General features: G+C 43.0%; 3 protein-coding genes and 2 non-coding genes across 5 annotated transcripts in view; 3 read left to right on the plus strand and 2 right to left on the minus strand.

Moving 5' to 3' along the window:
• The window catches only part of Ndufs1 (NADH:ubiquinone oxidoreductase core subunit S1), a 35,930-nt gene extending 35,666 nt beyond the window's left edge, over positions 1-264 (minus strand). The window contains exon 1 of the mRNA XM_021648511.2: positions 23-264. The gene's annotated coding sequence lies outside the window, so the exon portion shown is untranslated. The remainder of the gene's footprint in view (positions 1-22) is intronic.
• A 125-nt stretch (positions 265-389) lies between these two features.
• Positions 390-2,952, plus strand: Eef1b2 (eukaryotic translation elongation factor 1 beta 2). Its single transcript, XM_021648512.2, has 6 exons — positions 390-730; positions 1,190-1,312; positions 1,672-1,798; positions 2,080-2,146; positions 2,511-2,636; positions 2,753-2,952. Exons 1-6 carry the CDS (start codon positions 651-653, stop codon positions 2,905-2,907), a joined length of 678 nt encoding a protein of 225 aa, XP_021504187.1. The 5' UTR covers positions 390-650; the 3' UTR covers positions 2,908-2,952.
• On the plus strand, positions 1,922-2,000 carry LOC132648202 (small nucleolar RNA SNORD51). The gene has a single exon (XR_009586575.1). It is a non-coding gene; the product is annotated as a small nucleolar RNA SNORD51 (small nucleolar RNA).
• On the plus strand, positions 2,269-2,400 carry LOC132648205 (small nucleolar RNA SNORA41). Its single transcript, XR_009586578.1, has one exon. It is a non-coding gene; the product is annotated as a small nucleolar RNA SNORA41 (small nucleolar RNA).
• Positions 2,953-7,829: 4,877 nt separating the features above from the next.
• The window catches only part of Cmklr2 (chemerin chemokine-like receptor 2), a 33,680-nt gene continuing 19,234 nt past the window's right edge, over positions 7,830-22,275 (minus strand). Inside the window, exon 3 of the mRNA XM_021648513.2 lies at positions 7,830-9,263. Within this exon, the coding sequence (XP_021504188.1) occupies positions 8,175-9,242 (1,068 nt within the window). The 5' untranslated portion in view covers positions 9,243-9,263 and the 3' untranslated portion in view covers positions 7,830-8,174. The remainder of the gene's footprint in view (positions 9,264-22,275) is intronic.

Genomic DNA, 22,275 nt, shown 5'->3' on the forward strand with positions numbered 1-22,275 from the left:
CCACAGCTAAACACGTCCTTACCTTTCCTCCGGAGCCCACCAGGCTGTTCTGATGAACTTGTCCGGGTCCCCCTGACCCCTCAAAACCCGGCCGCTAAGTCAATATGGCGGTCACGGCTAACTCCGTCAGCCGGACCTGTAGGACGGAAAGCCAGGAGGGACCAAAAAGCCAGATTCGATAATTTCCCCTTTGGCCCTGTTCGGTAATTTCCGTCAGGCGGAGCCGGAGAGCCGGGAGGAAGCGGAGAGGACGACTTGAATCTGCAGTTCCGCCGGAAGTAGCCGAGGCCTGGTGGCTGAGCGCTTTCGTTCAACTCCGGCGCTTCAAGGGGCGTTTCCCCTAGCTTCGAAATCCTTGGAGGTAGGCATTTTAAAATGCCTCTTCTATTAATTTCTTTCCAGACACAAGCGAGGGCCCGCGGACAACCCGTGGGCCGTTTAATTCGCAAGTCGCAGCTTTTCTGGAGGAGCGAGAGGAGCAACGTACTTTGACCTTTAACCTCTAGCCGGTGCAGTGGAGGGAAACGCCTCCGTCTCTATATAAGGACTTTTCCGGCCGGACGGGGCCCTTTTTTCCCCTCAGCGCTGGCCGCGGGCTCCTGCTGCTCTTCCCCTCTGCCGCTGCCCGCCACCCGGATCCAGCCGTCGCCATGGGTTTCGGAGATCTGAAAACTCCCGCCGGCCTGCAGGTACTCAACGATTACCTGGCGGACAAGAGCTACATTGAGGGGTGAGTCGGGAGGCCGGGGGACCCGGGGCCACGTGGCGCGGGGCTCGGGCGGGAGGGAAGCGGGTCGCCGGAGGCGAGGGGAAGCCGAGTTAGGTCTCCGGAGGCCCGGAGGCCTCTGGAGCAGGGGCGGCGGGGGGCGGGGGTGCAAGCGCAGTCGTTGAAATAATGCCTGGTTTACGTGTGGCTGCGTTCAACTGGTTCTTCCTCGTCTTTGAACCTGTGGCAAGGCAGGTTGGAAAGAGGGTAGTCTTCGAGTTCTCCTAAAAGGGCCAGATAGTCTGGGGGGCTTGCACAGATTCAGACAGATGTTGTTTGCACTTTAGGATGGGAAGCAGTTTAGGTTAACCCTGTTACAGCTCCCACTGGTTAGTTTGACGGATATAGGGTTTGTCATTTACGAGCCGGTGTCTGTGTCTTTTCTTTTAAAGGTGTGTGCACTTGTTTTTGTGTCACCGGCAGGTACGTGCCATCGCAAGCAGATGTGGCGGTATTCGAGGCAGTGTCTGGTCCACCACCTGCTGACCTGTGTCATGCCCTGCGTTGGTATAACCACATCAAGTCTTACGAGAAGGAAAAAGCCAGGTAAAAGTATCTTTGTTCATTAAGTCTCTGGCCGTTCTTCTGAAACTGCCAGCCTGGGTGGAAGTTTGGGGAGGCTGACTCCAGTTCACTAAGGATGGATGTGAGCCTACTTAATGAAGTCTCAAACAGATGTGAATTCTGAAAAAGTTAACCATAGTGATTACTGGGTACAATGTGTCCCGTGCAGCTAATGGCTGCTGAGTGAAAAGCTGGACATATGTAGAAGCTATTTACCTGGGATTGTGCTAAAGGGCAAATAACCAGAAGAAATTAGGGGATATTAGGAAAGGAAGCTTTTGTATTTGGTCCAGAAAAGGCTGTGACGCCGACCTAATAGTGTTAAAATGCTTGTTTTAAAGTCTGCCGGGAGTGAAGAAATCTTTGGGCAAGTATGGCCCTGCCAGTGTGGAAGACACTACAGGAAATGGGGCTGCGGATGCAAAGGATGACGACGACATTGATCTCTTCGGGTCTGATGACGAGGAGGTATGACTGATAAGAGTATATGGATGAGGCAGGATCTCTTTGAGCATGGGTGCAGATGCTGTGGCCACTGCTGGGGGTTGAATCCTGGCTTTGGTGTGTTGTCTGCCTTTAAGAAAATTACCACTGGGTACATGATGAATAAAATCAAATCACCATCTTTCGGCTGAGCTCCTGATGGATTTGCTTTTTTCTGATGAATCTGGTCATTTTTTTAATGACTCTGTCACTATATTTAAGCAGAATATAACCCAACTTTGTGAAATATTTTTTTCTCTATGCAGGAAAGTGAAGAAGCAAAGAGGCTACGAGAAGAACGCCTTGCACAGTATGAATCAAAGAAAGCTAAAAGTGGGTAATTTTAGGGTTTGTCTTCATTGTTAAATAATAATTCAAGTGGTCTTTTCCAAAGCTTGACCCTGATGTGTTTTGTTTTTTCCTCAGTTTTATTGAATAGGTCAGTATTATAAAATTTCCACAGCTACTGGTCTACAACTGTTGTTATGGTAGCAGTTGTAGCATTCCTCTGTGGGAAAGAAACTGTTACATAATTTAATACCTCTTTCTTAGCCAAACAGAAAGGGGAATATGCGTGACAGACACATGGTATATTTCTTTATGTTTTAGATACGGTGTTTTAAAAAAAAAAAAATTGAGATCTGGCCTATAGTGAGGGTGGTTAGTTGAATGTAATGTGTTTCTTAATCTTTTTTAGAGCCTGCAGTTGTTGCCAAGTCTTCCATCTTACTAGATGTGAAACCTTGGGACGATGAGACAGACATGACCAAACTGGAGGAGTGTGTCAGGAGCATCCAAGCAGACGGCTTGGTGTGGGGCTCTTGTGAGTATAACAACTACATCTTGAAGTTGGAATTTGTGTGCATTTTCAATGTTTTCCCATCAATAAGAGTTTCCTGATTTTTTTTCCCCACCTTCATGTTCTTTTTTTTTTTTTAGCTAAATTGGTTCCAGTGGGATACGGAATTAAAAAGCTTCAAATCCAGTGTGTGGTTGAAGATGATAAGGTTGGAACAGACATGCTGGAAGAGCAGATCACTGCCTTTGAGGACTACGTGCAGTCCATGGATGTGGCTGCTTTTAACAAAATCTAAAGTCATCCTCAAGTCAGAGCACTTAAATAAAAGCATAAAAGATAAGCCTTGGCTGATGATTCTACTTTGAGAAGAACTGTATGTCTTCATTCTAAGGGAGAGGAGTCAGTGTCTATGTGACTCATAAGCTTGGCTGTTTGAGCCAAGCTTGATGAGCAGACCAACCTGAGGTTTTTAACCAACATTATATGTGTCATGTCATAGGCAGTTTGAAAAAAAAAACAAACAAACAAACCAATGTATACTTATTAAACATTTAGCAATTACAGTATAATATTTTAGTCATTAATGATAAAATTCTGTGGCTGTCTGCAATACATGGTATTGGTTGATAATAATTATGACCATTAATCTTAATTTTTTTTTTTTTTTTAAAGTAAATCTTGGCCAGTACAGTGACTGGGCCACAAAGGGTGCTTAGCGTTGGGGTCAGTCCCTGGAGCCTAGGTGGGAATAGAGTGCCAGGTCTGGAAAGTAGTGCTCTAACTTCCACATATATGGGTACCATATGCATGGCGGTGCCCGAGAGGTTCAGGAGAGGGTGTTGGATCCCCAGAACTGTAGATAGTTCTAAATGGATGTTAGGGACTATGCCTTTTGGGGCCCAGGTCCTTAAGTATTAACCACTGAGCCATCTCTCCAGTCCCTCCATCCCCCCCAAAAAAGGTACTAGAGGAGGGAAGTCATACAATTCTACCATTTACAAATGTCAGGAATTTAAAGTAATGCCTTATGCTCTAATGGCTGAACCCTTGTTTAGAAATGTATTCTAAGGTTAGCATCTTGTCCTGAGGGGAACATTGTGTAGGTAATTGGTTCCCAGGCTTAATTCATTCTATGATCTTGTGGAGGCTCATAATGTGGCTCAGTGTGGGGTAATTCCCTTGAATTTGGGAGTGTGGTGCTGGGATAGTCTGTATGCTAAAGCTACTCATTGGGAAAACTTGGGGTTTGTAGCACACCATTGAATGCGTCAGCTTTGTGTTAAAAACCTGACATATAGGGCTGGTGAAGGTCCTTTCCCAATCTGTAAGCTGTTCTGACCACAGTGTCCTTTGCTTTACAGAAGCTTTTCAGTTTCATGAGGTCCCATTTCTTGATTGTTGCTCTTAGAGCCTGTGCTGTTGGTGTTGAGTTCAGGAAGTTGTTTCCTGTGTCAATGAGTTCAAGGCTCTTCCCCACTTTTTCTCCTAACAGATTTAGTGTGTCTGGTTTTATGTTGAGGTCTTTGATCCACTTGGACTTTAGTTTTATGCAGGGTGATAAATATGAAACTATTTTCATTTTTCTACATGCAGTTAAACCAGCACCATTTGTTGAAGATGCTGTGTTTTTTCCATTGTATAGTTTTGGCTTTGTCAAAAATCAAGTATTCTCTTCGATTCTATTGATCCACCATTCTGTTTCTATACCAGTACGATGCAGTTTTTATTACTCTTGCTCTGTAGTACAGCTTTTGAGATCAGGGATGGAGACACCTCCAGATGATCTGTTCTACAGGATTGTTTTGGCATTTGGGTTTTTTGTTTTTCCATATGAAATTGAGAATTCTTTCAAGGCCTGTAAAGAATTGTGTTGGTATTTTGATGGGAATTGCATTGAATCTGTAGATTGCCTTTGGCAGGGTGGCTATTTTCATTATGTTTATCCTACCAATGGATGAACATGGGAGATCTTTCTATCTTCTGATATCTTCAATTTCTTTCTTCAGAGACTTGAAGTTTTTTTTCTTTTTTTTCAAACAGCTCTTTCCCTTGCATGGTTAGAGTCACACCAAGGTACTTTGTTATTAGTGGCTATTGGAAAGGGTGTAGTTTCCCTAATTTCTTTCTCAGCCCTTTTGTCATTCGTATCCAGAGTGTATAAAGAACTCAAGAAGTTAAAGCAACAAATCAAGTAATTAAAAAATGAGGTACAGAGCTAAACAGAATTCTCTGTAGAGGAATATCAAATGGCAGAGAAACACTTAAAGAAATGTTCAACATCCTCAGTCATCAGGGAAATGCAAATCGAAACAACCCTGAAATTTCACCTTACACTCATCAGAATGGCTAAGATCAAAAACTTAAGTGACAGCACATGCTAGACAGGATGTGGAGAAAGAGGAACCCTCCTCCACTCCTGGTGGGAATGTAAACTTGTACAACCACTTTGGAAATCAATCTGGCACTTTCTCAGACAATTAGGAATAGCGCTTCCTCAAGATCCAGCCATACCACCCTAGGCATATACCCAAAAGAGGCTCAAGGACATTTGCTCAACCATGTTGTGTAGCAGCTTTATCTGTAATAGCAAGAACCCGGAAACAACCCCGATGCCCGTCAACTGAAGAATGGATACAGAAATCGGGGTACATTTACACAATGGAATACTACTCAGCAATTAAGAACAAGGAAACCATGAAATTTGCAGTCAACTGGTGGGATCTAGAAAAGATAATCCTGAGTGAGGAATCCCAGAAGCAGAAAGACACACATAGTATATACTCACTTATAAGTGGATATTAGACATATAATATAGGGTAAACATACTAAATTTTGTACACCTAAAGAAGGTAAGCAAGAAGGAATCCCCTAGGTGATACAAGCAATCCTTACTCAGAAAGGCAAACAGGACAGAAATCAGAAGAGGGGGAAAACAGGAAACAGGACAGGATCCTACCACAGAGGGCCTTTGAAAGACAACCCAGCAGCGTATCAAGCAGATGCTGAGACTCAACCAAACTTTGGGTTTGTTGAGAGTACAGGGAATCTTATGAAAGATGGGAGAGATAGAAAGACCTGGAAGGGATAGGAGCTCACGAGGAGAGCAACAGAACAAAAAATCTGGACTCAGATCTTTTCTGAGACTTATACTCCAACCAAGGACCATGCGCGGAGATAACCTAGAACCCCTGCACAGATGTAGCCCATGGCAGCTCAGTCTCCAAGTAGGTTTCCTAGTAAAGGGAACAGGGACTGTATCTGACATGAACTCAGTGGCTGGCTCTTTGATCACCTCCCCCTGCAGCCTTACCAGGCGACAGAGGAAGACAATGCTGCCAGTCCTGATGAGACCTGATAGACTAGGATCAGATAGAAGGGGAGGAAAACCTCCCCAATCAGTAGACTTAGGGGCCTTGGAGGACATGAGGGAGAGAGGGTGGGATTGGGAGGGATTGAGGGAAGGGGCTACAGCTGGAATACAAAGTGAATAAATTGTAATTAAAACAAAAAAATTAAAAATCTGGCACATATTTATAATTGATTTTTTACAGTTTAGACATTACATCTTTAAAACTTTCTGTTATTTTGTGAGCCAGGCAGTGGTGGTGCACACCTTTAATGCCAGCACTTAGTAGGCAGAGGTGTTAAGACCCTTGAGTTCAAGGCCAGCCTGGGCTACAGAGTGAGTCTGAGGACTGTTTGGTACACAAAGAAACCTTGTCTTGGGGTTGGCAAGATGGCTCAGAGGTTAAGAGCACAGGCTGCTTTTCCAGAAGTCCTGAGTTAAACTCCTAGCAACCACATGGTGGCTCCCAACCACCATGAGAGATGAGATGGTAACCTCTTCTAGCATACAAGACAAACACTGTATATATAATAAATCTTTAAAAAAGAAAGGAAGAAAGAAAGAAGGAAAGGGGAGAGAGAGAAAGAAAAAAGGAAAGAAAAGAACCTTGCCTTAAAAACAAAAACTCCGTATTTCGTAGATAGGGATCCGGAAGAGTAGCTGGATCAGGGTTATTTGCCTTCATCAGACAGTGCTCTTGCTCTCAGTCTGGCCTTAGGCTGTGACTACCTCTAGTGAGGGAAGCTTCACATTGTAAAGATGTATTGAATCAGATACATATATTCAATAAAGCATGCACTAAGGATAATGTACTTCAACAGACCAGCCTAAAGAACAGAGGTAATTTTTTTCAAGTTTGTTAGGATCGTGAGGGCCAGCAGAGGGCATTGTTAGACCCATGAGAGCCAGCTGGGGCACATGTCACAACCATGAGAACCAACTGAGGGCTATTTCAGAGCCCTAAGAACTAACTGAGGGCTATTTCAGAACCCTAAGGGGCCTCTGCCAGAGTCCTAAGAACCAATTGAGGGCTGTTTCAGAACCATGAAAACGAGCCGAGGGCTGTCTCAGAACCATGAAAACGAGCCGAGGGCAGAAGACGGTGTCAGAACCATGAAAACGAGCCGAGGGCAGAAGACCGTGTCAGAACCATGAGTACCAGCTGAGGAACAAGTGGAAGAGCGTGTCAGAGCGGCGAGAGCCGGCAGAGGGCAGCACTTGGTATCCTGGGGATCAACAGTGCTTGAGAATTCTCCATTGAGAACACTGGCATAAAGCTACCTTTATTCAGCTTATACTGGTGCTCGTGGAAACAAAAGAACTGTGCCAGCAATGCTTGCTGTTCAAAGTGGTTCTGAGATAGGGCCAGCCCCTACACCATCTGGCAATGTGTTCTGTGTTTATAGTAACCTACACACATACAGCTAGAATTTTCCGTAACCAGGATGTTCTAGAGGACTAGAAATAAAGACAAAATTGTAGACATGTCTCATAAAGGGGCAAGAGGGCTGTCTCCTCTGATTCTGAGATATCCTAGTCCTGCTTTGATCAACTGACTACAGTGGAAACAATGCTGTGTGAGTGATATTCATAACCATAAGAGAACTGAGGGTGTAGCAGAGGCAGATGTCGGGGCTTGCTGGCTAGCCTACTTGGCGAGCTCTAGGCGAGTGCAAGACTCTGTCTCAAAAATAAAGGAATAAATTGGGTGGTTCCTGAGGAACAACACTCATTTTAGTACACTTTCCATACATGTGCATCTCCACGCATATGGACAAGCATGCACACACAAAAGGACCCAAAAGCAAACAAACAGGAAAAAAAAAACAACTGCCTGATGTCTTTTCAATAGAGATTATTTAATATGCCTTTTCAATAGAGGTGATTTAATATAATGTGGTATACATTATAATTTTTTTTTAATTTAATCTGATACATATACTGCAGTACATTAATAGAGGCAGGCAAAAACAGTAGGAGAAAGTTTTAGGCAGTCAGTGTCACAATCGCCACCAGAGGGCATCCAGAAAGAGACATCATTTAAACTGCGAACAAGGAATCCTGCATTTCATAACCCACAAGAACATGTGAGGCCGATACACTCAAGAAAAACAACAAAAAATATGGTTAGTTTAGATCAGAAGACACTTAATCTGAAAGGATTAGCTATGAGGCTCACGTAAAAGCGTCACACGGATATTCTGGAGACGCAGTACTCACTGGGCTGTTTCTAGGGGAGACAGGCTCTTGGTTTCAGTGCTCCTGAGCTGTTCACTGGCTGTGCCGGAGCAGCTCACTTCCCACAGTGAACGCTTTAGTACCTCAGCCACAGAGGCCCGGAAGCGAGCTTGGAACTTCTTGCTAATTAGAACGTAAAGGATGGGGTTCAAGCAGCTATTGACAAAGGCTAAGCCAGTAGACAGAGGGATTGCCCCTTGCAGCATGCTCTGGAAAGAGCTGTTGTGGTGAAGGGTGAGTTCCCAAACGCTAAACACGTGATAAGGAGTCCAACAAACCATGAAGGCGATGACCACAGAGAGGATGGTCCAGAAATGCTTACTGGACATCAGAATGTTTCGCTTCTTCACCTTGAAGATGAGACACAAGTAGCAGGAGCTCATTGTCAGCAAAGGGAGGAGGTAGCCAAAAAGGAACTTCACCCAGGTCAGAATATGGTGTCTCACCACAATGAGGTCAGGGTCATGCCCCTGGAAATTGTTATAACAAATAATGTGGTTATTGACCTCCAGAGTATCCCGGAAGTACAGGGTAGGACCTCCAAGCAGAGAGGCCAACAGCCAGACAAATAAAACAACCACCAATGCGTTCTTTAGGGTTCGGTGCCGATGAGACAAGACAGGATAGATCAAATGGAGATAGCGGTCCAGGCTGATCACTGTCAGGAAGAAAACACTAGAAAACATGTTCAGCTGGGCAATGAAGGAATTAGCTTTGCAAAGCCACAGGCCAAAGGGCCAGTGGAAACGCAAGGCCACGTAGGAGATGTATAGGGGCAGGAAGAGGACAAAAATGAAATCCGCAATGGCCAGATTGAGGAACCAGAGAGTGGTGACTGTCTTCTTCCACTTGAATCCCATGAACCAAATGACAATGGCATTCCCTGGAATTCCCAGAACAATTGCTAGGACATACAAGAGGAGGGAGATCCAGTGAACAATTTCCAGGGGCACCTGCTCTTCCAATTCAGACTCCGGGGAGTAGTAGTCTAAGGCATAGGAGTAGTTCTCAAATTCTTCAAACGGCATTTCCATTGAGATTTCCATGATCTTGTAGGTGGAGGAAATCTGCGAAAGCAAATTTTAAAGGAAAAAGAAAGATGCATAAAGAATTAAGTGTGAATAAAGAACATAAACACAAAAGCACTACATTATATGATTAAGAGATGGTTTATTCTTTGGAAGGACTTGGGCTTACACTAGAGATTCTCAAGTTTCATTTTCACCGAGGACACTGAGCCCATTAAGAGAATCCTGACATTCAGCAAGAATTTCTTAGGCTCCTAAGCATTATTTTACACCAGATGCTAAGGAAAACAGCTTGACACACAGTGACAGGTGCCAGGTTTGCAGTCATAGCCCTGGCCTCTCCCTTTTGTTTGTTTGGTTTGTTTTTTGAGACAGGGTTTCTCTGTGTAGCTCTGGCTGTCCTGAACTCTCTCTCTGTAGATCAGGCTGGCATCAGATTTCTAGAGATCCATCTGCTTCTGCCTCCCAAGGGTGCCAGCACTGTCCGGCTTAGTCCTGGCTTCTTAAGCTCTAGCTTGAGAACAACTGTTTTCTGGATCCTTCTTTGTCTAAGACACTAGTAAGCACTGAAGATTTCGACTGACTATTTTAGGCCCAGAATTGATCTTTTAGGTGGTGTTAGGAATTAAGTTGGATGCCTTAAACATGCCAAGCAAATATTCTCAGCAGGCTAAGGCTCCAGCCCAAAAGACAATGTGAATGCTAATATATCAATCAGTTATATAACTACAGATGGCTTTTCAGCTAGATGATAGCTTCTGTTGTGTTTTAGCTTTGGGACAAACTTCATTATGACCCATATAATTTTCACATCAACTTTTTATAAAATGCAATTATTTTTTTATTTTGTTGAAATAAAAAAAAATGCTTTGAATTAACCTGAATTCTTTTCTGTAATTATGACAAAAATTAGCTAGATAGTGGTTGCACATGTCCTTAATCCTAGCACTTGGGAGGCAGAGGCAGGCAGATCTCCGTGGTTTCAAGGCCAGTCTGGTCTACAGAGTGAGTTCCAGGACAGCCAGGACTACACAGAGAAACCCTGTCTCTAAAAAGCATATGTGTGTGAGAGAGAGAGAAAGAGAGAGAGAGAAAGAAAAGAAAGGGGGCACTTACTAAATTTTATCATATATATATACATGTTGGGTCAATTTTCCTGTGTTAAGCCTTCAATCTCAGGGGTTTGTTGGTTTGTTTGTGTTAATGTTCGTATATCTTAGGCTTGTCTTGAACTCACTATGAAGCCTGATCTCACACTCAGAAATCCTCTTCTCTCAGCCTCTTGAATGGTAGAATTGCAGGCATGTCCCATCATATCTGGCTTATGCTCATCTGGGGATGGAACCTGGGGCCCGTGCATGTTAGGCAAGTCTCCCTTCCTTTCTTTCCTTTCTCTCCAGTCCTTCCCTCTTCCTCTCCTTTTCTTTTCCAAAGCACCTGTTTACTTGCTTTGCCAGGGTGCCTTCATACTGGAGATCCTCCTTCCTCAGCTCACAGGTCAGCAACTATTCTACCTTCTTGGTACTTTTTACTAAACGAGACAACTATTTCTCTCTCTCCCTCTCTTCGATGTTAGATTCCAGCAGACAGAGATACAATTTAAAAAAATTAAAAAGCTGTAAATTACATTTGTGTGTGTGTGTGCGTATCTGTATGCCACAGCATACATTTAAAAGTCAAAAGACAACTTTCGGGAGTAGATCTCTCCTTCCACCATGTGGGTTCCGGGACCAAATTCAATTTATCAGCAGATTCCTTTACCCACTGAGCTATCTTGATGAACCTTCTCAATTTTTTTGTTTGTTTGTTTTTGTTTTTTGGTAAAAAAAGAAGAAAATAATATATTCTGTTAAAAGATGATAAGTACTATAGAAAATGAAGGGTAATAGGACAAATAAAGGGGTACTGGGGTGATTTTAATTTTCTCTTTTGTTTGTTTGGTTTGGTTTTATTTTGATTTGTTGGGGGGGTGTTGTTGTTCTTGAGACAGGGTTTTTCTGTTTAACAGCCCTGGCTATACTTGAACTTGCTTCACAGATCAGATTGGCCTCGAACTCATAGAGTTCGAGTTTAACCTGCCTCCCAAGCACTGGGACTAAAGGGGTGCTCCCAAGAGCACCACCGTGCCTGGCTTAATTTTCAATAATTGAGACAGAGTGGGACTGCAGAAAAGTTAATTGGAGGAAGAAGCAGTACAAAGTAACTACAGCAAACACCAACTGTATCCCAGAAACAGTAAGACCCTGAACAGGTTGAAGGTGGCCTGCCAAGATGGCTCTTGCAGGATAAGGAACTTGCTGCCAATCCGAAGGGGCTGAGTTTAAACCCCAGGACACAGGTGACAGAAGGAGAGAACTGTCTTCCAGAAGTTGTCCCTAGATTCACCAGTGTTCCATGGTCCATGCTCTCATACAAGCATTAGATAGATAGATAGATAGATAGATAGATAGATAGATAGATAGACAGACAGATGATAGATATAATTAAACATTTTAAAAACTATGATAAAAAATTGGGCAATAAAAATGGAGGAAAGGCAGGAAATGGAGGAAAGGAAATAAAAATGGCTCTAGCTTCAGGGTATCTGCTATCCTCTTTTGGCCTCTGAAAGCATTGCATACAGGTGGTGCTCAGATATACATGTAGGCAAAACAACAACACACATAAAAACATTTAAAAATTTTTTATTTAGGGCTGGAGAGACGGCTCAGAGGTTAAGAGCACTGGCTGTTCTTCCTAAGGTCCTGAGTTCAATTCCCAGCAACCACATGGTGGCTCACAACCATCTATAATGAGATCTGGTGCCCTCTTATGGCCTGCTGGCACCCTTGCAGGCAGAATATTGTATTGATAAGTAAATAATCTTAAAAAAATAATTATTTAAATATGAATCAGTGGGTAAAAGTGCTTGGTGCCAAGCCTGAAGACCTAAGTTCAAGCCTTGTGACCTACTTGGTGGAAGGAGAGAAGAAAACCAAAATCCAAAATTTGCCCTCTGACCTCCACATGCCTGCCATGTTTTACACCACCTCACAATACATAAATAAGTATTTGAATATTTTTAAAAAGAGAAAGGAAAAATGAAGTTCAATGAGGCTGTGAGCATGATATATAGGTAGTTAAAAGACTATTTTTAATTAAAAATATATATTGATGGATGGATGAATCTTTTCGCCTGCATGTGAACCATATAAGTGCCTGCAGAAGGCAAAAGGAACGTCGGATTCCCTGGGACTGGAGTTACACACAGCCATAAGCCACCATGAGGGGTGTTAGGAATCAAACCCAGGTCCTCTGAAAGGGAAGCCAGTCTTCTTAACTGTGAGCTATCTCTGTAGCTCCATTGTCAAACGATTTTAAGCAAAGTTTTCTGATTTGCATTACAGAAAAATGTCTGTTTCTGCTATGGCAAAAGCTGGTTGGTAGAAACAAACAAGGAAACTAATTAGGAAATTATAATAATCCTGGCTAGGGCTGAAGGGTAGCCTGCAATTTCAGTTGTACATGTAGGTTATAGCACATTAGGCAGAACTATGATTTTGGTATTGTTTTCATTTGGAAGTTAAGTGTGATGTAAAGCGATTCAATTGAATGTCAAGTTGATGAGGGTTGTGGTGGTGAGCCACAGTTGTCAACCTGGGTGCATCCGCAATCAACTAAAAGCTGTTGCGGGACACTACTGTAAGGGGTTTTTAACTTTCTTTCTTCTTTTTTTTTTTTTTTTTTTTTCAAACAGGGTCTCATTATATACCTGTGCTGTCCTAGAATTCACCATGTAGACTGGCCTGGCCTCAGGCTCATAGGACGCTGGGATTAAAGGCATGTGTAGGGAGACCTGCCTAAATGTGGGGGTTACCTCCCAGTGGCAGTGATGGAAGCTTTTACCTGCCTACCTCGGCTCTCTGGGGCAAGTTCCTCTGCCTCTGTTACTGGGGGGTATTGCCATTCTTTTTTTTTTTTTTTTTTTTTTTTTTTTTTGGGTATTGCCATTCTTGGCTGGTATTAGAACTAATGTTCTCAAGCTTCCAACGTGGACTGAGGATCAGAGGGCTCCAGGAATCTCCCTTCAGCCTTCAGTTCCACACTGGGACTGCTGCTTTCTCAGCCTCTCCAGTAGGAGAAAGGCATTGTTGGGCTACTGTGATAGCATCGGGTAAGCCAACCTAAATGAATGGCTTTAATACATACTCATTCCATTGATTCTGTTTCTCTAGAGAACCAATGAGGCCTTTCTTCCACAAACAGTTTCATGCCTACTTTTTTAAAGAGTTATTTTATTTTATGTGTATTATATGTGTGGGGGTATTTCGCCTGCATGCATAAACATGTGTACCACATGCAAGCCTGGTGCCAGGGCTCCTCTGGAACAAAACAGTTGTGGGCTGCCATGTGGGTGCGGGGAATAGAACCTGGGGCCTCTAGAAGAGCAGCCAGGGCTCTTAACAGCTGAGCCACTTCTCCAGCCGTCATGTCTACTTTTAGGCAATATATGTTTATTTTATTTTGAGACAAGGCCTCACTATGTAGGCCTGGTTGTCCTGATGCTCACTATGTAGACCTGGCTGCCTTGAACTCACAAAGATCTCCCTGCCTCTGCTTCCTAAATTCTGGTATTAAAAGTGTGTGCCACCACTCCCAGCACATACATGATTTTAAACTCCTTAAAATATGTATTTATTATATCTTGTGTGTGAGTGTTTTATTTGCGTGTGCATATATGAACCACATGCATACCTGGTGCTCCTAGAGGTCAGAAGGGAATGTTGGATTCCCTGGAACTGGAGTTACAGGTGGCTGTGAGCTGCCCTGTGGGTATTGGGAACCCAGATTTTCTACACGAGCCACAAGCGCTCTTGAAAGCTGAGCCATCTCTTCAGCCCAGCCCCACAGACATCATTTTTTTGCTATTGTTGTTTTTTGTTTGTTTGTTTGTTTGTTTGTTTGAGACAGGGTTTCTCTGTGTAGCCCCTGGAACTCACTTGGTAGACCAGGGCTGGCCTTGAACTCATGTAGATTGGCCTGCCTTTGCCTCCCTAAAAATCTTAAGCTGGCTCACACCTTTAATCACAGCACTCTGCAAGCAGAGTCAGGTGGATCTCTGCAAGTTCAGCTAGCCTGGCAACTAAGGGAGATTCCCATGTTCTAAGAAATAAAACAAAAACTTATATTGTATATTCCATAATGTCTATATTATATTGATCTACTCATTTTGGGTGAGTAAAAGACAAAGGGAAAAGTATACAAAAGAAAAAAGAAAATTTCCTTTTAATCTAACTAAGTAGAGCTATATCAAGACAAATATAAACACAAACATGCACATACATGCATGCCTGTGATTTTGAGAGGTGATGGGAGGTGTGACTGAGCCTAGAGGTAAACTAGGCAGTAAAAAGGAGTTATGTTGGGCAATAACAAGAAAGGAAGATGGAGCCAGGTGCGCTGGCACACGCCTGTAATCCCAGCATTCGGGAGGCAGAGGCAGGCGGATCTCTGAGTTGGAGGCCAGTCGGGTCTACAAAGGACAGTAAAGCAACACAGAGAAGCCAACCCTGTCTCAAAGAAACAAAACGACAACAACAAAATGGTCACTAAGCAGAAGTTAGGTCTTCAAACTCACATGTAAAGGAAATGTCATTGATTAAGCCAGCAGCTCCAATGCCTTAGCTTACAGTGACTTTGCACTGAGACATCGGGTTTATCAATTTGGAAGAGCATAATAATGCCAGAATGAGGTTTTTTAGGCCTGGCTGAAAATAGGAAATAGCTACTGTTTTAGTCTAAAACCATTTGTGCTGCTGGAAAGTCAGTAAATAATTCTGACTGCAATAAAGGCTAATAAAGATATTTATAATCATACAACATTTGTGTTGCCACTGAAATAACTGCCAAGCTGCATTGTAGACATGGATAGGGCCACCGGAATCTATTAGAAACGTGTGGAAAATGCTTGGTAGAGAGCCAAGCTGAAGAAACTGTCCTTGACGTTCGTGGTCTGGTTTCCTGAGAATGTGAAGGGGTATATTCAGGGATTCAGTTGCTGTGAGAGCCCAAGCTATTACATTCCTGGGTTACACTTACTCACACACTTTAGCATCTGTCCAGTTTTGGAGTAGACAGGAATTTACTGAATTAAACACACTGGTTTCTAATCTGCTCCGAATTTAATAAATGGCAAAGCTTGAAACTCTTTTCTGAATAAACAAATTTTACTCTAAGACTTTTGTCAGAAAGTATAGGGACAAACAGTCTCTAAAACCCAGATGCTAGGTGTGGTGGTGTACACCTTTGACCCCAGCACTCAGGAGACAGAGGCAGGTGGCTCCCTGTGAGTTCGAGGCCAGCCTGATCTACAAAGCAAGTCCAGGACAGCCATAGCAACACAGAGAAACCCTGTCCCGAAAACAAACAAACAAACCAAAACCACAAACAAACAAACCCAGATGACCTCAGGAGAGAGGCCATCTGATAGGAATGTGTATCATTAAACTCTTAAATGTAGCATTAGACAAAGTGTGGTTTTAGTTGCCATCGTCTCAGCGCTCAGGAGTTGAAGGCAGGAGGATCAGGACTTCAGGAGCTTGAGGACAGCATGAAGCCTTGTGTTATCTCAGAAAACAAGGCTTCCCTCTATCAGAATGTGTGGTGAAGGTGGAGAATCTGAATTTAAGTCCTGTAGGATAGAAGGAGATAGGTTTTCCTGAACCACTGAGGAGATGAGTCCTTAACAGACTCTGAAGGGGGCGTGGACTTTAACATCTTTTGACAGAAGAAGATTGGATTTTGTTGCCTTTTGTCTGTTAAATCCTGTTAAATCCACAGGCCTTCAGCTCGGCTTGGAAATGTGTGCGCTTAACCCCAGCAGTCAGGAGGCAGGGACAAGTGGATCTGTGTGAGTTAGATGTAGGCCCAGTGGTCTATGTAGATAGAGAGTTCTAGGCCAGCCAAGGTGACATAGTGAGACCTCTATCTTTAAAAAAGGAACAAAAAAGAAAGGCAATTAAAACCACAGGCCTTTGAAAGAACATGTGTTTTGCCTATGACTGAATAACAGGAACAAATGGAAAGAGACGTAAGAAATAATGTATTAATAAGAGAGAAATTTTGACGAAAGCCACAGATCCATGACTCCAGGAGTCATACCATGTCAACTATCCACAAACAATTGCCGTTGAAATAAGACTAGATTTCATGTAATCTAGGCTGGCCTCAAACTCCTGAGTTCCTGATCTTCCAAACACCTCCTAGATGCTAGAATTTACTGGCATGAGATACCACACTCAGCAAAACTATTTTCAAGGGATTTCTTCTTAGTTGAGGGGAGATTTGGGGGGAAAGTGGGCGTGTGCACATGTGCTCAAGCGTGCTCGTGCAGCTACACGTGTGTGCACGGGCACAGGGGTGGAGGATGACTTAGGTCATTGCTCATCGTTCTCCACTAATTATCAGACATGAAGTATATGCCACACCCCGGAATGTACTCAAGATGTTTGGCAGCAGAATATTCTGCTACCCTTTCCACGAACAGTCCCTTGGAAAGGGTCAAGGCACGCCAAGGTTTTATAAAATACCCTGTTTGTTTACCCAGGGGGAACAAAGGATATATTTTTTTGTTGTTCTTGTTGTTGCTGTTGTCACCAGGGCTTCAGATAGAATCTGGAGCCTCCATCATGCAACGAGAGCTTAAACTGAAGATGAAGGACGTACGTACACTATAATCCTGACATTCCAGAGGCAGAGGGGTATTACCATGAGTTCAAGGTATGCCTAGGTATATAGCCAGTTCCCAGCCAGGCACGGTTAGTACACTGTTAAATCTTGCCAAAGGAGAGGAAGAGAGAGAGGGAGAGAGAGAGAGAGAGAGAGAGAGAGAGAGAGAGAGGGAAATAGAAGTTGGTATTACACTGACAGCGCGTGTTGGTTAGTAGGGGCAGAACAGAAGTTTCCAGATTGTACCTTCCCAACCGGACATACCTTTCCCTAGTAGAGAAGGGTCTTGCTTTCTTGGTGGTTAGTTATTGTGCCGTTTATTGCTTAATGCCATGCACATAAGATAAATGAAAGTCTTCTCTGGTGAATTACCAAAGGAGTGGACTTGTTTTGGTCTAGCTGGAAACAAGACAAAACATAAGGGAGTGCTCTGAGGAAGGTCCCTGAATGTCATGCTTACGGGTTGGATCTTCTTACACTGCCAGTTGGGAGTAAGTAAAAATATTTTTCAGCAGGGAGCGACATACCAAATCTTTGTTTTTGTCAAAATCATCTGGTATCAGTTTAAGAGATGAGTTAGGGGGAAAAATATTTGAATGAAAGTAGGGAGATAGTTACCACGCTTAAACTCTGAAAATGGAATGTGACTTAGCAAGAGTTAGAATGGGGATGAGAGAGACACACTCTGAAGACGTTAATTCAGTAACTGAAAAGAATGAGGAAGCTGAGCTGAGCGGAGTGAAAGCTCTCCAGCAACATTCGCATTGAGCTGGCACTGAGAAATCTGTCTTGGACAGAAGTGTGAGCTAATTTGAGGCATTTAAATGTGTTTTTCAGTTTTCAAGGTAGTGAGGTTGGAAGAAAGAAAAAGGTTTTCTTTTACCGTTAAAATAAATAAATATAAACAATCAAACAAAACCAAGTCAGATGGAAATGAAATGGTGTCTGTTCCCTCTGTGTTGAGATCAGGTTCTGCTCAAAAAAGGACTTGCAGGCTGATCTCCCTGTCTCTCATGCCTCACGTGGACAGTTTGGGAAAGAGAAGGCCCCACCTATTTAAGAATGTCACCACCTACTTATGGACCAGTTGTTTTATTGCCCCACCCAGAAATTAGTGCCCTCGTTTGTACAGTCTTGAGACTTTGTTCAGTGTTAGGTCCGGAGTAATTTCTCAGGCTTAATTTCTTTGTCAGTTTTAAAATACTTAGCATGCAGATATACTTCAGTGGGCTCTGGACTCACTACTCACTTCTAAGCTGGCATGCCACTTCTTCCTGATTGTGAGATGCTGAACAACCACGTGATTCTTTGAAGCCTGTTTTCTTGCCTTTCTTCCCCTGAAGCATCAAGTGGTCACAATGGGGCTGTCTGAGCTGTTAAAAGCACTCACTGCAATAACCAGAGGACCAGCCTTCCAGTCCCAGCATCAACACCAAACAGGCAGCTCACAAATGCTTATAACTCTGCCTCTAAGGGATCCTACATCCCCTGATGGCCTTCATGGGCAACAGTTCTCCCCATTCCCTGCATAGGTGTATGTACAAACCCAGAAATAAAACAATACAGACCTATAGAAGTTGCTGTGTTGATCGTGTGAAGAAATCCTGAAAAAGTGCCTGACTCAAAGCCTGCTCAGTAATTGCAAACACAAATCTTTTCAAGATTAGAACAGAGCATTAGAAATACAGAGGAGGGTAGGATAGTGTGGCAGTTTCTTTTCGTGTTGTTTGTTTCTGAGACAGGGTCTCTCTATATAGCTGTGGCTTGCCTAGAAAGCTTTATAACTTCACAGAAATCCACCATGTCTGCCTCCCCCAGGCTTGAACTAAAGAGGTATACCACCACAGCCAGCTGCAGTGGGAATTGATTTGATCTAAAAATGTTTTACACGTTCTGTATTTTTCTCTGCATTTTATTATCCTCATGGGGGCAGGAGGAAGACCGAGGGACAAGCCCTGGCTGGCCTGGAACTTGCTCCTGAGGTCCAGGCAAGTCTCGAACTTGCAGTCATCTTTCTGGTTTCATAGTTTGAAAATATTGACTTGGTGTGGAATTCACAAGTGTTATATTTCTGCTGTCTGAGTTGGGGATTTCTGTGTCTAGTCTCAAAATATCATATTTAGCCTCAAATTTCACAAAGAATGGTAAGAGAATAGACCTCTATATGTATCTTGTTTCTTTTTTTTTAGATTTAATTATTTTATTTTATGTGTATGAATGGGATGTGTGAAACCCTGGGTTTGATCCCAACCTAAAGAAAAAAATGGAGGAGGAGGGAAAAAGACAAACTAAGCAGAGCTAGTTTGTCTAGGTCTAAATTCCTGAACCATGATTTGAAATCTGCAGCTCAAGAAGCCAGGGCACACAACGGGAATGTGCCAGTGTGTGCTACCATAGCCCCACTCTTTATTTCCCCATCACTTGGCATGTTTTGATTATCAGTCACACACTCTCGGTGCTATCTAAAGCAGTCCAGGGGAAATGCCAGATTTCGGGTGGAAACTGAATTGGCAGTCCCTATGTTCTTATTTTAATTTACATAGAGACATTTCCTGTCTTAAAGAAAGATGAGGCTGTCCTTTTAAAGGGAGAGAAACAATAATGAGGGAATCTGCACACGAGACCGAGACGGAAGTCACTTAACAGAACAGTGCCATTCATCATGCAGTGTGGTAAACATGAACTTGATGAAGCCTGTGGAAAGCAAGCATATTTTGGTAGCAATTGCAATTCTCTTCCACATAGCAGCGAACAATGGGGGAAGAGAAATGACAGCAATTTGGACTCTTTCTCCTATTCATATAAGATTATATCTGGACGTATCTTGTCTTTTTTCCTCCTACTAAATAGTAGGGCATATAAGTTAAAACACAAGCTGGAAAAAAAAAACCCATCTGTTGTTCACAATCATCCTGTGGCAGTATGGAGATGCACCATCATTAAGCCCCTTTAATAAGGGGGCTGGAAAGATGGCTCAGAGGTTAAGAGCCTCTTCCAGAGGTCCTGAGTTCAATTCCCAGCAACCCCATGGTGGCTCACAACCATCTATAATGAGATATGATGCTCTTTTGGCATGCAGGTGTACATACAGATAGAATATTCATATATATAAAATAAACAAATTTAAAAAACAAAACCCTTTAGCAAATATTAATATTCCATGGTGATGAAGAGAAAGCTAGCCACTGAGATTCCTTTTTGAAAGACAGGTCTTGGGTTGGGCAGTGGTGACATAAATGTTTTAATCTCAGGACTTGTGAGGCAGAGGCAGTAGAATACTGAGTTCTAGGACAGCCTGGTCTACATAGCGAATTCCAGGGATTTACTCAGTGGTAGAGTGCTTGTCTAGGGTTCAGTCCTCAGTCATGGGGGCAGAGGAAATCAACAGCATAAAAGGACAGGTCTTGCTGTGTAGCCTTCAGAGTCATTATGTAGGCCAGGCTGATCTTAAACTCCTAACAATCCTGTCTCAGCTCCCAAGTGTTGGGATCATACCCAGTGGGGACATTCCAGTTATGGTCCATCTATGTTAGGAAAATTTTGTTGGATTCTACAAAACAGACTTTGAAAATTTCATTGGAAAACTGAATGAAGCATGGCAAAAGGAAGGACTGAAGAAAGTGTTCTGAAATTATGACTTTGTTGAACCAGAAAGGAAGATTAAGGAACTTGATAGGGATTTTTCCAAAGCTTGAAGATGAGGAAACATGCTTCTTTTAAATAAAAAAAAAATCTGGTCTTGAAATTAGAAGAAAACTCTTAGTATAGAGTTGGCAAGATGGCTTCCTGGGTAAAGGTGCTTGCTGCCCTTGTTGACAAGCTGAATTTGATCCCTGGGACCCACCCCATAGAAGGAGAGAACTGACTCTTGCAAGTTGCCCTTTGACCTTACAGTCTTGTTATGGCATGAGTGAATCCTTCCCCACACACATGTAACTGGCTCTGTCTCCTTTCTCTCCTGCACACACATAAATATTTTTACAAAAGTTTGGTGGTTGTTGTTTTGTTTGCTTTGTTTTTTAAATCTTATTTGGGGTTTTGGTTTTGATTTTTGTGTTTTTTTTTTGTTGTTGTTGTTGTTGTTTTATGAGAGAGGGTTTCTTTTTGGAGCCCTGGCTGCCCTGGAATTCTATAGACCAGGCTGGTTTTGAACTCAGAGATCCAAAGGCCTCTCCCTTTCAAGTGTTACCACCAATCAGCTTCAAAAGGGCTTTAAAGAATCTTGGGCCAGGAGTGATAGTGCACACCTTTGGTCCCAACACTTGGGAAGCAGAAGCAGGCAGAGCTCTGTGAGTTCAAGGCCAGCCTGATCTACAGAGCTCATTCTAGGGCAGCCAGAGCTACACAGAGAAACCCTGTCTTGGGAATGAAAACAAAAGAATCTTGGGGTAGGGGGCAGGCAGTAATGGTGCACACCTTTAATCCAGCATTCAGAAGGCAGGGGGCCTTCAGGTCTCTGTGAATTCCTGAGATGGCTCAGTTAGGTAAAAGCACTTGCCACCATTTCTGACAACCTGAGCTCAATCTCCAGGATCCACGTGGTGAGAGAACTAACGTCTGTAATTTGTCCTTTGTCCTGCACAAGCAAGCTGTAGCAAGAGCACACACACACACACACCTACCTACCTAAAACAGTAAACAAAAAAAAATTCTCATTTAAATCAGAAAACTAGGATAATTTGAGTTTTTAGGGACAAGAAATCTGTTTAAAATTGAAACTTTTTTTTTTAAGATGTATTTTTATTTCATACGCATTGGTGTTTTGCCTGCATGTATGTCTATGTGAAAGTGTTGGAAATTACAGACGGCCATGCCAGTGCTGGCAATTGAGCCTGGGCCCTCCAGAAAAACAGCCAGTGCTCCTAACCACTGAGCCATCTCTCCAGCCCCCCAAACTGAAACTTTTAAAAGCCTACCAACTAACAAACCAAACAGAAGGCACTGCATTGACTGGGCTCTTCTCTAAAAGTTGAGACAGCACAGTGCTATTGAACTGGCACATTCTAGGAGGCACTAAATACACGCACTCAAGAGGCTCTGACTACCTCTTTTCCTCAAGGCAAGGATCCGTGATAAGAAAGTCAATTATTCTTCTCTGTTTTTATAGTAGGAAAGTGTAGATTAGAAAAATGAAAGAACTTACAAGAAACACAGAGCCTTACGTAAGTCGTCACAGCAAAAATGGTCATCCAATTGAAAACAGTGTTTTGTTTTAACCTCTAGGCATCTGGGCTTACAAGCGTTTGCCACACACCTAGTTTCTGCATCGCTGTGAGGGCCAACCTAGGTGTTGGTGCACGCTAAAGCACCCTGCTAACTCCTATATCCCTAGCGCTCTAATTCT

The sequence above is a fragment of the Meriones unguiculatus genome, chromosome 15 (assembly GCF_030254825.1).
Source record: "Meriones unguiculatus strain TT.TT164.6M chromosome 15, Bangor_MerUng_6.1, whole genome shotgun sequence".
Lineage (NCBI taxonomy): Eukaryota > Metazoa > Chordata > Mammalia > Rodentia > Muridae > Meriones > Meriones unguiculatus.

What these genes read in the sequence shown, in the direction of transcription:
- Eef1b2 (XM_021648512.2), top strand. Translation starts at nt 651, where the DNA reads ATGGGTTTCGGAGATCTGAAAACTCCCGCCGGCCTGCAGGTACTCAAC. An exon ending in TACGAGAAGGAAAAAGCCAG is followed by an intron (nt 1,313 to 1,671) that starts GTAAAAGTATCT and finishes CTTGTTTTAAAG; the next exon opens with TCTGCCGGGAGTGAAGAAAT. An exon ending in TGAATCAAAGAAAGCTAAAA is followed by an intron (nt 2,147 to 2,510) that starts GTGGGTAATTTT and finishes AATCTTTTTTAG; the next exon opens with AGCCTGCAGTTGTTGCCAAG.